General features: G+C 39.5%; 1 protein-coding gene across 1 annotated transcript in view; it reads left to right on the forward strand.

Moving 5' to 3' along the window:
- Positions 1–15,301, forward strand: part of LOC139738702 (bifunctional polynucleotide phosphatase/kinase-like) — a 36,625-nt gene that overhangs the window by 10,032 nt on the left and 11,292 nt on the right. The window contains exon 10 of the mRNA XM_071649337.1: positions 571–639. Coding sequence (XP_071505438.1) covers positions 571–639 — 69 coding nt within the window. The remainder of the gene's footprint in view (positions 1–570; positions 640–15,301) is intronic.

Below are 15,301 nucleotides of genomic sequence, written 5' to 3' on the forward strand. Positions count from 1 at the left end.
TCAAACATCAGTGTGGCCAAGTCTCCTTGATTCTGGTGGAGATGCCTTGAAAATTTTGATACTGTGTATGCCATATATTTAGCGAGTCTAATTTGTTAAGAATCGGAACTTCACTACATTTTTGCGAGTGGTTAGATTTGTGATTGTGGAATACAGGACTAAAGGCAGAATGTTGAATGCACTTTCATGTCGGATTCAGAGTTAATATTTTGTCGTGTTTTTGAATTTGCGAATAGCAACCAACTCACAGAATTCGCCAAAAATAAAAACCTTGCAAAATATTCGGCGTATACAGTATTTGGCCATGACCTGCCAGGAGAATATGAATGCCTTCCTGATTCAGGAAATTGCTTTTGCCTGTTAAGATGCATGTAGCACTACACTTTCTCCCTGATTTTGATGGGTAGCCGTCGGTAGCCCTGAAACCTGTATAAGATAAAAATGCATTTCTGTGTGGCATGTAGAGCATAAAATATGTAGCTGAAATCATATCATTACCTAGATAGAAAACTGTTGGTAAATTGTGAGTGACTGTATTTTATTTTGTTGCTTGAATTGTACCATAAACAGAGAACAGTCTCAACAAGCACGCCACTGCTCTCTCCACCCAACACAGTACTGCCAGCAGCAGTTCAAGAGGTAATGCAAAGATGACTTGTGGTAATGTCCCATTTTTCTTTCCTGTCAGGGTGGTACGATCTTTCATTTGAACTGATTACATTGGATTAGATTACTGATGATGAATTTCATAACCGTGATGGTTTTGAGAGTAGAATGACGTGGAATAATAATGCAATCCTGTCATAATGAACACAGTTACTGTAGTGTAAAATACAATATTTTTGCGGCATGAAATTTTTTTTCTTGTTTTTTTCTTTGTTGCCTCTAACATTCAATGCGTGTAGTTTAGATGAGAACTTTCATGTGCATTTTAATTCTGCGGTCTTGGCTCACGCGAGATTCTCGAAATTAAAATGCACTGTTACGACCAAAATCACTCTGAGAATGATCGCACAAAAGAAACAATCAACTGATGTTCAGGCGGTTTATTAACAGTGATATTGTGGGTACAGACTGGTAATCGGTTTCACATCAGTACAATAATGATCAATAGAAACAATTACAAATCGATAATGGAATCACTTACATGCGTCCAAACTATCACAAAGTCGCTACAGTTCCCTGATAGTGTCCAGATACGATGTTCGATGCACAAATGAATGATCCGCGATGCACCGATGAATGATTCCTGCGACGTAAATCCAGAGGCACAGGTTACAATAGTCCGCGTTATAATTCCAGGGTATATGTCCACAATAGATCCACAGTATAATGTTCCCAGCAAAATGTGCAGAATCCAACGACCACGTCCAGTCGATGCGTTGAATGGTGATTCACTTTATATTGTCCAGCTAGGAATCCAGCCCGTCACAGCTTTTCCGTAGCAATGTCCATTGACATAAAAATATGGAGTCTATCTTCAATGTAGGCAAATTAATTATCTGCAGGCAAAATGTCTCCCAGGCCTTATCTCCACAAACATAACAGGTCAGCAGGTAACACAGGACTGACTATAACAAGTCGCTTCAGAGCCAGAAGTGACGTAACTCTCAGAGCAGAGGTGTTGGGTACTCTGCCTACTGCAGAATTTCTCTGGCTTATATACTATCCATTCACCCCCTTCTAGCACATTCTATAACTCTCTCCAACCTACTAGCCAGTCCGAGTTCCAGGAAACCTGGATGACTCACTGCCTAACTATGTACAAAACATCATTACCAAGAATAACTACCAATCACATTGGGCTACAGGGACAGTGCCTCACTCAGCCAAACATGTAAGCACTTCCCAGAACTTTCTGGAATGGGTGAAATCATTCTAGATTGAGTGAGCTATAATGTATTTCCTGCTACATGCATGTACTGTATAGCTACATTGTATACCACCTAGAAAATTCTCCACTTATCTGGTCAGCCTGTATGTACTATGTAATCTATACCACATAGAATGTTCTCCATTAATCTGGTCAACCTGTGTACATACACATTAAAACAACCATGCATACAGTACATCATACATGTACATAACTACTAGTGTGTACATTTGTGACACCATCCCCCATGGGAAAAAGAAAGCCTTGCTGTAGCAAGGGTTTCTTTTACCTTCACAATTTCTCATTGTTATTTACAATGAATGTGAGGTAAAGTCCAAGTCAAGCAACAATAATCACATACTATCACATGCCTTTTGGATAGCTGTATTAATTCCATGTTCTCTTTCCATGGATACTATTTACAATGATATTGCTTGGATTCTCGGAGCTTATACAATCATATCAAACTGTTTTGCACACATTAATGAATATGCTTAACACATACACTGGAAATGATATGCGGTGAAAACTTTTCACCTTTAATACTCTCTTCATGTTACACTCTTGACAGAGCGTCGGCAATTACATTGTTTTTGCCTGCCACATGTTTGATTTTGAGTGCATATGGCTGCGTCATCATGCTCCATCTGAACAATCTGTTGTTCTTCATTTTGAACCGGTCTAAAAAGACCAAGGGGTTGTGGTCAGTATAGACTGTGATCTCCCCTTTGCTATTTGTCAAGTACACTTCGTATTGCTGGAGGGCAAGGATGAGACTGAGAGCCTCCTTCTCAATTGTGGAGTACTTCTTCTGGTATGTGTTCAATTTTTTGGAGAAGTAGCTAACTGGTCGTTCAGTGCCTTCTTCATCTTCTTGGAGCAAAACCGCTCCCACTCCCACATCGCTAGCATCTATTGCCACCTTGAATGGCTTTGCGAAGTCAGGAGCTGCCAAAACAGGCTCATTAGCAAGGACTGCCTTTAGTTTCTCGAAGGCTCTTTGACACTCATCAGTCCAGGTGTACTTTGCCTTGCCCTTCAGCAGGTTTGTTAGGGGGGTGACTACAGTGCTGAAATTTGGTACAAATTTCCTGTAGAAACCAGCCATGCCCAGAAATCTGAGCAACTCCTTCTTGGATTGGGGAATGGGAAAGCCTAGTATAGCCTCTACCTTGGCTTCTCTTGGCAATACTTGTCCCTGACCGACTACATGCCCGAGATACACCACTTTGGCCTTTGCAAATTCACTCTTTGCCAGATTAATCACCAATCCGGCCTCCCTGAGTCGATCAAAAAGTTGCCGCAAGTGTGTAATGTGCTCCTCCCACGTGTCACTATACACAAGGATGTCATCAATGTATACTACACAGTGGTCAAGTCCGGCAATGATTTGGTTTGTCAGCCGTTGGAAGGTGGCTGGAGCATTTTTCATGCCGAATGGCATTACTTTGCATTGGAACAAGCCATCTGGTGTAGCAAAGGCAGAAATCTCTCTGGCTTTGTCGGTCAAGGGCACCTGCCAGTATCCCTTTAGAAGGTCTATTTTACTGACATATGCAGAATTTCCGACCCTGTCAATGCAGTCTTCTAGTCTGGGAATGGGGAAAGAGTCTGTTTTCGTCACGGCATTCACCTTTCTGTAATCCATACAGAATCTTTGAGACCCATCCGGTTTGGGCACCATGACGATTGGGGAGCTCCAACTGCTTTTACTCGGTTCTATTATGTCATTGTCTAGCATGTATTGAACCTCTTCCCTTACTTTTTGCAGTTTGCTCGGGTTTAACCTGTAAGGGTTTTGCTTGATAGGGTCAGCATCTCCTACATCAACATCATGTACAGCCAGAGGGGTGCAACCTGGTTTGTCTTTACACAGTTCTTTGTACTCATGTAACAGACTAGTCACATCTTTCCTCTGATTTTCAGGTAGGTAGTTCAGTGCCTCATCTACTTTCCCTAACATCTCTGAGTTAGACAACCTGGCACTAGAGGGCTCACTTCCATTCTCATCTTGAGCTTCTCCCTCTTCATCTACTTCTTCTACTACCACCTGAGCTACGCCTACCGGCTGACTAGCCTTTCTCTCGTAGTACTCTTTCAGCATGTTTATGTGACACACCCTCTGATCTTTTCGTCTATCTGGCGTACTGATCACATAGTTCACATCATTGAGTTTCTTTTTGACACTGTATGGGCCACTGAACTTGGCTTTCAGTGGTTCACCTTGTATGGGCAGCAGTACAAGAACTTTGTCACCTGGGTTGAAAGTTCGGGCTTTGGCATTTTTGTCTGCCTTTCTCTTCATAGAGTCTTGTGACACTTTCAAGTGTTCCCTAGCTACCTCACAAGCCTTTGAAAGCCTTTCACGAAACTTTGACACGTAGTCAAGTAGGTGGACCTCATCATCCTCAGTCATGAATTTCTCTTTGATGAGCTTCAGTGGGCCCCTAACTTCATGACCGTACACCAACTCAAATGGGCTGAAACCCGTCGACTCATTTGGGGAGTCCCTCGTTGCAAATAGCAGGAAAGGGATGCCCTTATCCCAATCCTCGGGATACTCCTCACAGAATGCCCTAATCATTGTCTTTAGGGTCTGGTGGTAGCGCTCCAACGCACCTTGGGATTGGGGATGATAAGCTGACGACTTCAGCTGCTTCACACCCAAACGATACATCACCTCTTGAAATATGCCTGACATGAAATTTGACCCTTGGTCAGACTGCACTTCCTTGGGCAACCCATACCTAGTGAAAAACTGCACTAGAGCATCTACCACAGTCTTAGCAGTGATATTTCGCAATGGGATAGCCTCTGGAAACCGTGTGGACATATCCATGATTGTCAAGAGGTACTTATGACCCGACCTAATCCTAGGCAAAGGTCCAACACAGTCGACTAAAACCCGACTGAACGGTTCTTCAAACGCAGGTATCGGAATCAATGGCGCCGGCTTCACTGAATGTTGTGGTTTACCAGCCACCTGACATGTGTGACAAGTCTTGCAAAACTCAGCCACATCCACATTCAACCCCGGCCAATAAAAATGCCTCATGATCCGATCCTTTGTCTTTCTGACGCCTAAATGGCCGCCAACAGGTAACTTGTGAGCAATCCTCAAGATCTCACCGCGGTAACTAGGAGGGACAACAACTTGACGGACCACCGTCCAATCCTCATCAGCTGGCCTATGGGGAGGTCTCCACTTCCTCATCAAAATGCCATCTTTGACATAATAGCACTCAGGGACCTTTTCAGCCTCAGCCTCAGAACACGCCGTCTGAGACAAGCCTTTCAACTCAGAGTCTGCCTGCTGTGCTTCAACCAAGGAAGACTTGCTAAACAGCCCATCACTGTTAGCCTCGGAGCCTAATACAGCAACCCCATCATTCAAATCCTTGAAAAAGGTTTCTGCCAACCAAACACCAGAATTCTCCTCCACATCAACAGAATCCGCATCATCTTGAACAGCTCTACGAGCCTGAGACCTAGTCACAACACAATCTGGGAAAATCCCAGGAAACTCCTCCTGCAACTGCTCAGTTTCAGCAACCACCACTGGTTTATCCGAAACAACTGGAGACGCAACCACCTTGTCCCCAGCCAAGTCATTCCCCAACAGGAAGTCAATGCCTGCCATGGGCAACTCAGGAACAACTCCAACAGTAACAGGGCCAGAAACTAGGTCACACTTCAAATCCACTCTATACAGTGGAACTGACATATAACTGCCATCAACAGTCTGAATCAAAACTTTTGCATTTACTGCACTGTCTGGTGGAAAAGTCATACCACCATCCACCATCAATGACTGAGAGGCCCCCGTATCCGGCAGGATGACCACTGGCTTACCTGCCTCACCAGAAGTACATGGGGTCACCTCACCATCAAACAAAAAGCTACGATAGCTCTCATCCACCTGCTTCAGCCTATCTTTGAATTTGGGAGATTGACTTTCAATGGCCTGTGTTTCACTGAACGGGACACTGTTTTCAGGTAGGACACTTTTTGACATGACAAATCCCAAGTCCTTCTTTGTTTTGTTTTGCAACTTCCAACACTGTGACTTAACATGCCCTGTCTTGTTACAGTGAAAACATTTGATGACATTTGCACTTGTACTGGACCCTTTGTCAGATTGAGGCTTTGGTGCTGATGAAGTTTCAGAACTCGTGCCTTTTTCAGAACCAACATTCTTTGGACTGCTCGACTGAATTTTGTCTCTCTTATTTCCAGAGAAATTCCTGAAAGGTGGTCTGTTGTCATTTCTGTGGGTCAGCTCATACTCATCAGCCATCAAGGCTGCTTTATGGAAACTTGTCACTTTGTGATCATCCAAATGTGACCTCACACTGAAAGCAACACTCTTTTTGAATTCTTCCAAGAGAACAACCTCACGTAGGTTATCAAAGTCCTGATCCACTTTCAGGGATCTGTACCACCTATCAAACATCATTTCTTTTTCACGAGCAAACTCAACATGTGTCTGGCCTGGTTTGCGGTACGAATTTCTGAACTTGTGTCTGTACGCCTCTGGCACCAACTCATAAGCATTCAACACTGCTTTCTTGACTGTAGCATAGTCACGTGATTGCTCTTCAGAGAGAGATGAGTACACATCGGCTGCTTTGCCGACAAACACACTTTGAAGGAGCAAGGGCCAAAATTCCTGTGGCCAGTTCAAACTGTCAGCCACCTTCTCAAATGACACAAAGTATGCATCAACTCTGTTTTCTTCAAATTTTGGCACCGATCGAATGTTCTTGGCTAAATCAAATTCAAAGGGAGCCCTTTCATGAGTTCTTACAGTCTGTGCATGAGTCAATTCCATCTCACGCAATTTCAGTTGTTGCTCCATTTCCTTTTCAATTCTCTTCATTTCTATTCTTTCCTTCATTTCTAATCTCATCTTCTCTTTCTCCATTTCCAATCTAGCAAGTTCAAGCCGTGTTTGATCAGAAATTTGAGCTTGATCTGGAGTGTCAATTTCTTCTTTGAGCTCCATGTGACCAGCTACTAAGTTAAGAATCTCTGCCTTTCTTACACCTTGTGGAACATCTACATTCAAATGCTGTGCAATAGCAGTCAAATCACATTTGCGTAACCTTTGCAAGTCTTTGAGGGACAAATCTGTCCTCTGAACAAATGCCTGAACATCCATTGTACTGATTGACATTGTTACAATGTATAACACACAATATACAATTGAACAATCAACTCAACTGGTATTTTGTCTGTACCAATATTCTGGATTCCGGAACGTTCCAAATTCTATATTTTGGCTTAAATTCACTTCCCGGACACAAGCCCCCAATTTTGTTACGACCAAAATCACTCTGAGAATGATCGCACAAAAGAAACAATCAACTGATGTTCAGGCGGTTTATTAACAGTGATATTGTGGGTACAGACTGGTAATCGGTTTCACATCAGTACAATAATGATCAATAGAAACAATTACAAATCGGTAATGGAATCACTTACATGCGTCCAAACTATCACAAAGTCGCTACAGTTCCCTGATAGTGTCCAGATACGATGTTCGATGCACAAATGAATGATCCGCGATGCACCGATGAATGATTCCTGCGACGTAAATCCAGAGGCACAGGTTACAATAGTCCGCGTTATAATTCCAGGGTATATGTCCACAATAGATCCACAGTATAATGTTCCCAGCAAAATGTGCAGAATCCAACGACCACGTCCAGTCGATGCGTTGAATGATGATTCACTTTATATTGTCCAGCTAGGAATCCAGCCCGTCACAGCTTTTCCGTAGCAATGTCCATTGACATAAAAATATGGAGTCTATCTTCAATGTAGGCAAATTAATTATCTGCAGGCAAAATGTCTCCCAGGCCTTATCTCCACAAACATAACAGGTCAGCAGGTAACACAGGACTGACTATAACAAGTCGCTTCAGAGCCAGAAGTGACGTAACTCTCAGAGCAGAGGTGTTGGGTACTCTGCCTACTGCAGAATTTCTCTGGCTTATATACTATCCATTCACCCCCTTCTAGCACATTCTATAACTCTCTCCAACCTACTAGCCAGTCCGAGTTCCAGGAAACCTGGATGACTCACTGCCTAACTATGTACAAAACATCATTACCAAGAATAACTACCAATCACATTGGGCTACAGGGACAGTGCCTCACTCAGCCAAACATGTAAGCACTTCCCAGAACTTTCTGGAATGGGTGAAATCATTCTAGATTGAGTGAGCTATAATGTATTTCCTGCTACATGCATGTACTGTATAGCTACATTGTATACCACCTAGAAAATTCTCCACTTATCTGGTCAGCCTGTATGTACTATGTAATCTATACCACATAGAATGTTCTCCATTAATCTGGTCAACCTGTGTACATACACATTAAAACAACCATGCATACAGTACATCATACATGTACATAACTACTAGTGTGTACATTTGTGACAGCACGCAAACATTTCTCATTTTACAGTATCATGAAAATTTCATCAGAGGGAAGTAAAAATTTAGGGCTCGAAATTATTGCCTACATATCTTTATAAATGTTGCTTTTTGGCTCTAAGAAAACTTTGATATAACAAAAGAGAATTGCCGGTAGCAAGAAGTTTGTTGTAACTGTATTTACCTGTAATAGTTTTGTGTCTGAAGTTGTTCTATTTGATTTGTAATATGTCTCTTTCAGGCTTCTGTCATGATATTCACATTGCTGCATCTTATGCAGTGACATGCTGCTACATGAAGAATTGTGGAATGGAAACATTGTTTGATTTTTCATTTTGTACTAAAAGTTGATGGACACATATACCAGACGAGTTTCATTGCAAGACACATTTTCATAAATGCTTCCAATTATTTCAGCGAAATTTCACCTGTATTCAAATCACTGTTCTGCTGCAAATCCCTCGGAAGAGTTTCTCCATTTCAGTCTATCTATAGATATTTGGAAGAAACGAAACTCATTACTTACTGTTTAGCCTAGTGTAGTGAGACCCGGGGCCTGTTTCATTAAACTTGTTATCATGAACAACTGCCACATTTGTATGACAAATTTTCTATCAGCCAATCAGATGCAAGGATTTCAGTAGCTTGTTACATCTATGACAACTTGTCACTGATGACAAGTTTTATGAAACGGGCTCCAGGTCTGTACCTTCTCTCTCATGATTTGAGAATTTCAGACATATTTAACATCATAGGAAAATATTATTACTGGTATACACTAAATGTTCAAATCAGGCCAAATATTCCATATATGTGTCTCTTTTCAATTTTTCTTGTTTTTCAGTAAATGTGGTTGTCTTTATTTATTTTTATGCCTCCGCCATGAAGTGTCACCAGAGGCAGTGTGTTTTTGGGTTGTCCATCTGCCCGCCCATAATCAATTTTATGGACAGCATTTGAGGTATCCAAATGAAACTTGGCATGTGTATGTATTAGTTGTGCCTATCAACTCTTGGTTGCACATGCTCAAGGCCAAAGGTCAAGTTCAAATTCTTAAACTTTTGTTATTTCCCCCTTTCCTATGCAATGCCTGGAGGTATTTTCTTTAAACTTTATACATGTATTACCAGATAAAGATTCTCTTGGGAAAGTTTTGGGCCTCAAAGGTCAAGTAAAAGGGTTAAAATTTCACTTATTTCTTTATTTATTTAATTTTTTAGATTAGCAATTCCCCCCTTTAAATGCTTAACTTCATTCTCAAATTTTCTATTTAAAGATTAACTCCTGTGGAGGTTTATCCAGAACAGTCCTAGAGAAACATAAAAGTTTGTATTTGTGATATATACTGCTGTAACTTTCAGTCAGGGTCCATGCCTTGATATGACAGATATTGTATTATCTTCAAAACTTAACCAAGTAATGTTCAAAACAGTCAAATGAATGCATATTCTGACTAAACCCAGCATAAAAAGAAACAAACTTCCTAATTGGCTCAAGAAATAAGGAGTATTCTAAATCGTACATATTGGTTGCTGTAGTGAACACTGAGCACAATCAACACAAACTACCAGTAAAATGCATATGAAAACTTGACATTTATCTAAGTAATTTTTCAAAATTTTGCTGGTTATCTCTTCCTGTCCCAAAAGTCGTTGAAAATATGTTGTTAGTTTTTATTAGCTATTGCGATCGTTCTTTTTCCGGCGTCCATTGTGCGTCGTGCGTCGTCTGTCGTGCGTAAACTTTTTACATTTTCATCTTCTTCTTGAAAACCCCTAGACCAATTTTCACCAAACTTGGCAGGTAGCATCCCTAGGGGGTTAGGATCTCAGTTTGCCCCCCCCCCCCCCCCCCAAATTAAGGAATCTTTAAAAATCTTCTTCTCTAGAACCAGAAGTGATAGAGCTAAGTTAATGCTATGAGTTACTACATTGAGGACTGTAATTTCAAGTTTGTTCATGGCGGAATCAGGGGTGCCCCCCTTGGGACCCAGGGGAGGGGGTGGGGAGGGGTCCTAATGGGGCCTAAATTGTACATTTTCATCTTCTTCTTCAGAACCCCATGACCGGTTTTCGCCAAACTTGGCAGATAGTATCCCTAGGGGGTTAGGATTTCAATTTGTTAAAATAGGCACCATGCCCCACCCAGGGGACCCCCAGGGGGCCCAAACCCCCGAAAATTAAAGAATCTTTAAAGATCTTCTTCTCTAGAACCAGAAGTGATAGAGCTAAGATAATACTATGAGTTAGTACATTGATGACTGTAGTTTCAAGTTTGTTCATGACGGAATCAGGGGTGCCCCCCTTGGGACCCAGCGAGGGTAGTGGGGAGGGGTCCTAATGGGGCCTAAATTGTACCTTTTCAGTTTCTTCTTGAGAATCCCGTAACCGATTTTCACCAAACTGGCAGGTAGTATCCCTAGGGGCATAGGATCTCAATTTTTTTCAAATGGGCACCGAGTCCCACCTGGACGGCCCTAAGGGACCCAAACCTCCCAGAATTAAGGAATCTTCTATAGAATCAGAAATGATAGAGCTAAGATAATACTATGAGTTAGTACATTAATTACTATAATTTCAAGTTTGTTCATAGCAGATCCAGGGGTGCCTCTCTTGGGGGTAGGGGGAGGGGTGGGGAGGACCAAATAGGGGCCTAAATTGCACAATCATCTTCTTCTTGAAAACCTCACGATGGATTTTCACCAAACTTGGCAGGTAGCATCCCGAGGGGGTTAGGATCTCAATTTGTTAAAATGGGCACTATATCCCTACCCGGGGGCCCAGGGGGGTCCTCAATCCCTTAGAATTTAGGAATTAAAAAAAAAATGGGCCCTTATTGTACATTTTCATCTTTTACTTGAGAATGCCTGGTCATATTTTGGTAGAGCTGTGAATAATTAAGATTAGTGACTGTGTGAAATGTGAACTTGCGATACTCAGGTGAGTGCTAGACCTGCGGGTCTCTTGTTAATTCATAAAAAGTATATTTCTCTGTATTATGCCTCATAGCCCAGGGGCTAAATTGCATATAAAATTACAAATACTATGTACAGATGAATTCAAACCTTCAGACAGTTGCTGTTCAACATTCTTTATCATTATAAATAAACAATGTGACATGAAACTCCTAGGTTGCCTCCTGGGTTTAGCAGGAGACACAAGGCAAAGAAAAGGGGCAATACAGAATAACATGTAAATACATCTTATATAATAAAAGATAATAAAAGACACACAACAATTACAAAGTCACGAACAAATTGAAAAAAAAAAATTATATACAAACAAATTAGAATATGCAGTATTTGATTCTAAAACACATTTCTATATTAATGATACCATTTTGTCTCATTCTTGTTTTTTTCTCTTTCCCTCGTACTAAGTCATTCTCTTTTTCCTCTGTCTCCTCCCTCTCTTCTCTCTACCTTCCCCTCCTTATTCTTAAACACATCTCATTCCTTTCTTATACAATTGTACCTTTCTCCTTACTCCATTACCCATTAATTCATTTAACACCTTATTCAGGGCTCGACACTAACTTTTATTTTTGGTGGCCCGATCGGGCCACCAAAATTATTAATTTTTATTTTTTGGTGGCCCGAAAAAAAAGAATCAAGAAAAACATAAGAAATACTAAATTGGTCCTACTGAACATAGAAAATGAAATATTAAGTATTACTGAAGTGATACATGTACCCATGCCTAAAATAAATGAAGAGAGAATTCAATCATCTTACCGTTATTCTGAGTTCTAAGATTTAGCAAATAGGCTTATAGATTATTATAAAAGTTGATGCCTATTTAGGTGGTCAAAACTTACGTTTGAAACGACAGAGTTGGAGCATTTGCAGACATTTGTGAACATCCGACATCTGTTTTGTCATTATAAAGAGCTGGAAGTTACCGTTATTCATTTCTGATTGTAAAAGCAATCATCCAACATTTACTAGTATTTTAACACCGTACGGAGCCGAATGTTACTATTAATTTTTTTTTTTTCAAATGTAAAATCAAAGAACTGACATTCATTTTAGCATCTTACGGAGCTGAATGTTATCCTTATTCATTTCTAAAAGTGAAAGCAAACATCCCCAATTTATTTTAGCATCTAACTGAGCCGATTGATACCGTTAATCATTTCCAAATGTAAAAGCAATAATCTGTTATTCATTTTAGCATCGTACGGAGCAGAATATTACCGTTATTCATTTTAAAATAAAAAAAGCAAATATCCAACATTTGTTTTATTATCGTACGTAGCCGAATGTTACTGCTGTCCACTTCCGAAAGTGAAATGAATTATCTGACAATTTAGCATTGTACGGAACCGAATTTTACTGTTTTTCATTTTTGAACGTCAAGGCAGACATCAGACATTAAATATTTTACCATCAAACGCAGCTGAAAGTTACTGTTATTCATTTCGAAATGTAATAGCAAATATCCGACATTCATTTTAGCATCGTAAGGAGCAGAATATTACTGCTATTTACTTCCGAACGTAAAAGCAATCATCTGACATTTATTTTAGCATCTTCCTTAGCCGAATGTTATTGCTATTTACTTTCGAAAGTAAAAGCAAACATCCAACATTTATGTAATCATCACTCGGGGTTGAATATCATTGTTATTCATTTCCGAACGTCAAAGGGCAAGGGATCATTCGACGTTTATTTTAGCATCTTCCGCAGCTGATCTGTTATTGCTATTGACTTCAAACCTGAACGTGAACATCCGGTATTTATTTTACTATCTATATGGAGTTGAATATTATTGTTGTTCATTTCCGAACGTCAGAGAAAAATTAATATCCGACATCTATTTTAGCATCATCCGGAGCTGAATGTTGTTGCTATATACATTCAAACATAAAAGCAAACATGAGACATTATTCATATCATTCACCTGAACGTGAACATCCGGTATTTATTTTACTATCTATATGGAGTTGAATATCATGTTTATTCATTTCCGAACGTCAAAGGGATCATTCGACACTTACTTTAGCCTCTTCTGGAGCTGAATGTTGTTGTTATTTACTTTCCAACGTAAAAGCAAACATCCGGCATTTATTTTCTCATCGTACGGAGTTGAATGTTATTAGTATTCATTTCCGAACGTCAGAGCTAACATTCCACATTTATTTTAGCATCTTCTGGAGCCGAATGTTATCCTTATTCATTTCCGAACGCAAAATCAAACATCCGACACTTATTTTAGTATCATACGGAGTCGAATATTACCGTTATTCATTTCCAAAATAAAAAGCAAACATCTGACATTTATTTTAGCATCTTACAGAGCCGATTGTTACCGCTGTCCATCTACAAAAGTAAAGGCAATTATCCAACTTTTTGGTGGCCCGACGCGCATTTTTGGTGGCCCCGGGCCACCGTTAGTGTCGAGCCCTGCCTTATTAATTTCTTTTCCAAAAGCTCCACTTTCTCATTTAAAAAATAATATTAATCCATTAACAATACCAAATCATGTAACATCAAATCTTGTATAAAATCATATCTTCACAATAAACTAAATCCCAAAGTCTTTTTTATCTTCTTAACATAAGCCTAAACATAAAATCTTAACACTCTGAAAAAAAAAGTACAAAGAAAAAACAAGAAAAAAAAACCAAGAGAAATATTGAGAGGTGACAACATACATAAGAAAGCTTTTACTTGTATGGTAAAAATGAGTGAGAAAATATTGTAATTACACAAATCTATAGGTTGAGCAATATCAGATATATATATGTAACATACACAATAAGGACATATCACACACTTGAAAACAAACAACTGGAAAATTACTGTAGCGAATGGTTTGTTTTAAATTATGGTAGGAATGTTTAAATGTTAATAGTTTGAAAGTATAATAGGAATGTAATATTTCAGAGGTATGTCACACTTCAATTCACCAAATACTACTGTATATGTACTGGCATATTTCTTCATGTATGCGGGGTGAAAAATTGCAGAAATCAAATGAAAGTATTACCTCATCAAGGGCATTATATTCAGGAAAGACAGATCAAAAGGCTTACTGCCAGAAGTCCCCATTTCAGGAATCAGTCAAAACTTTTATCCCTTTCACTGAATATTTGACTTGTATTCAAAAATGTCAATCAATGCTTTGGAACTTGTTTGCTTTTCATATGAAAGATGGATTGAATTTCTTCCTGATTTGATTTGGATTCAAATGATTTTCCCAAGAAATGCACTTATATAATTCATTATAAGTATTTTTCTTCTTTTCTTTTTTTTTCCCTTGCCAGAATTTGTAGGTCGTGATGTTATTCAATTCCCTGTGTGGTAGTCTATGGAATTTTACAACTACTCTTCAACACTATCTAAGTACAGCTTGTCTTTCGGACACCATATTGGTGTGGAAGAAAATAGTGGAGTTATGTGTACTTGGTTACATAAAGAAACCATAACCTTTAAAGGATATTTTATTGTTGCCTGCTATTCATGTCATTTGTTTCATTTCTTTTTGTCGAAATTATGTATAAAAATATAGTATGGAAAATTGATTTTGTTACACATTCATCATGGACACATCTTGACAACAGATAAACAACAAATTACATTACATATAACATCAAATGGATACTAAAAAAAAATACAAGGAACTAAACAGTCGATCAAACACAGACTATCATCATTTGGTGAAAGTGAAAAAAACCCCAATATATATATGTGACCCGCTACAACAAAAGAATCCTAAAGTCGCTAACGGCTGAGCCGAGAAAATCAAGTTTGAAGTCACATCATTAAAATTGGTCAAAACAACCAGATTTCTGTTTTTGGCAAAATTTTGTAGTCTTGTGTTTTGTCTATCATCTGCCAAAATTTCGAAGCTGAATGATCAAAGAAAAGGCAAGAATTCAGCATTTTTCTGGGCCATGATTTTCCAACTTTCAATGTAACAGAAGCGTGTCAGAAGATTTGGATTGAGCACCGCAGCTAGACTCCACCCCTAGCAACGAGGGA

Source organism: Diadema antillarum, unplaced genomic scaffold (assembly GCF_040938485.1).
Source record: "Diadema antillarum isolate AM-2024a unplaced genomic scaffold, OU_Dant_1.0 seq00000765_RagTag, whole genome shotgun sequence".
NCBI lineage: Eukaryota > Metazoa > Echinodermata > Echinoidea > Diadematoida > Diadematidae > Diadema > Diadema antillarum.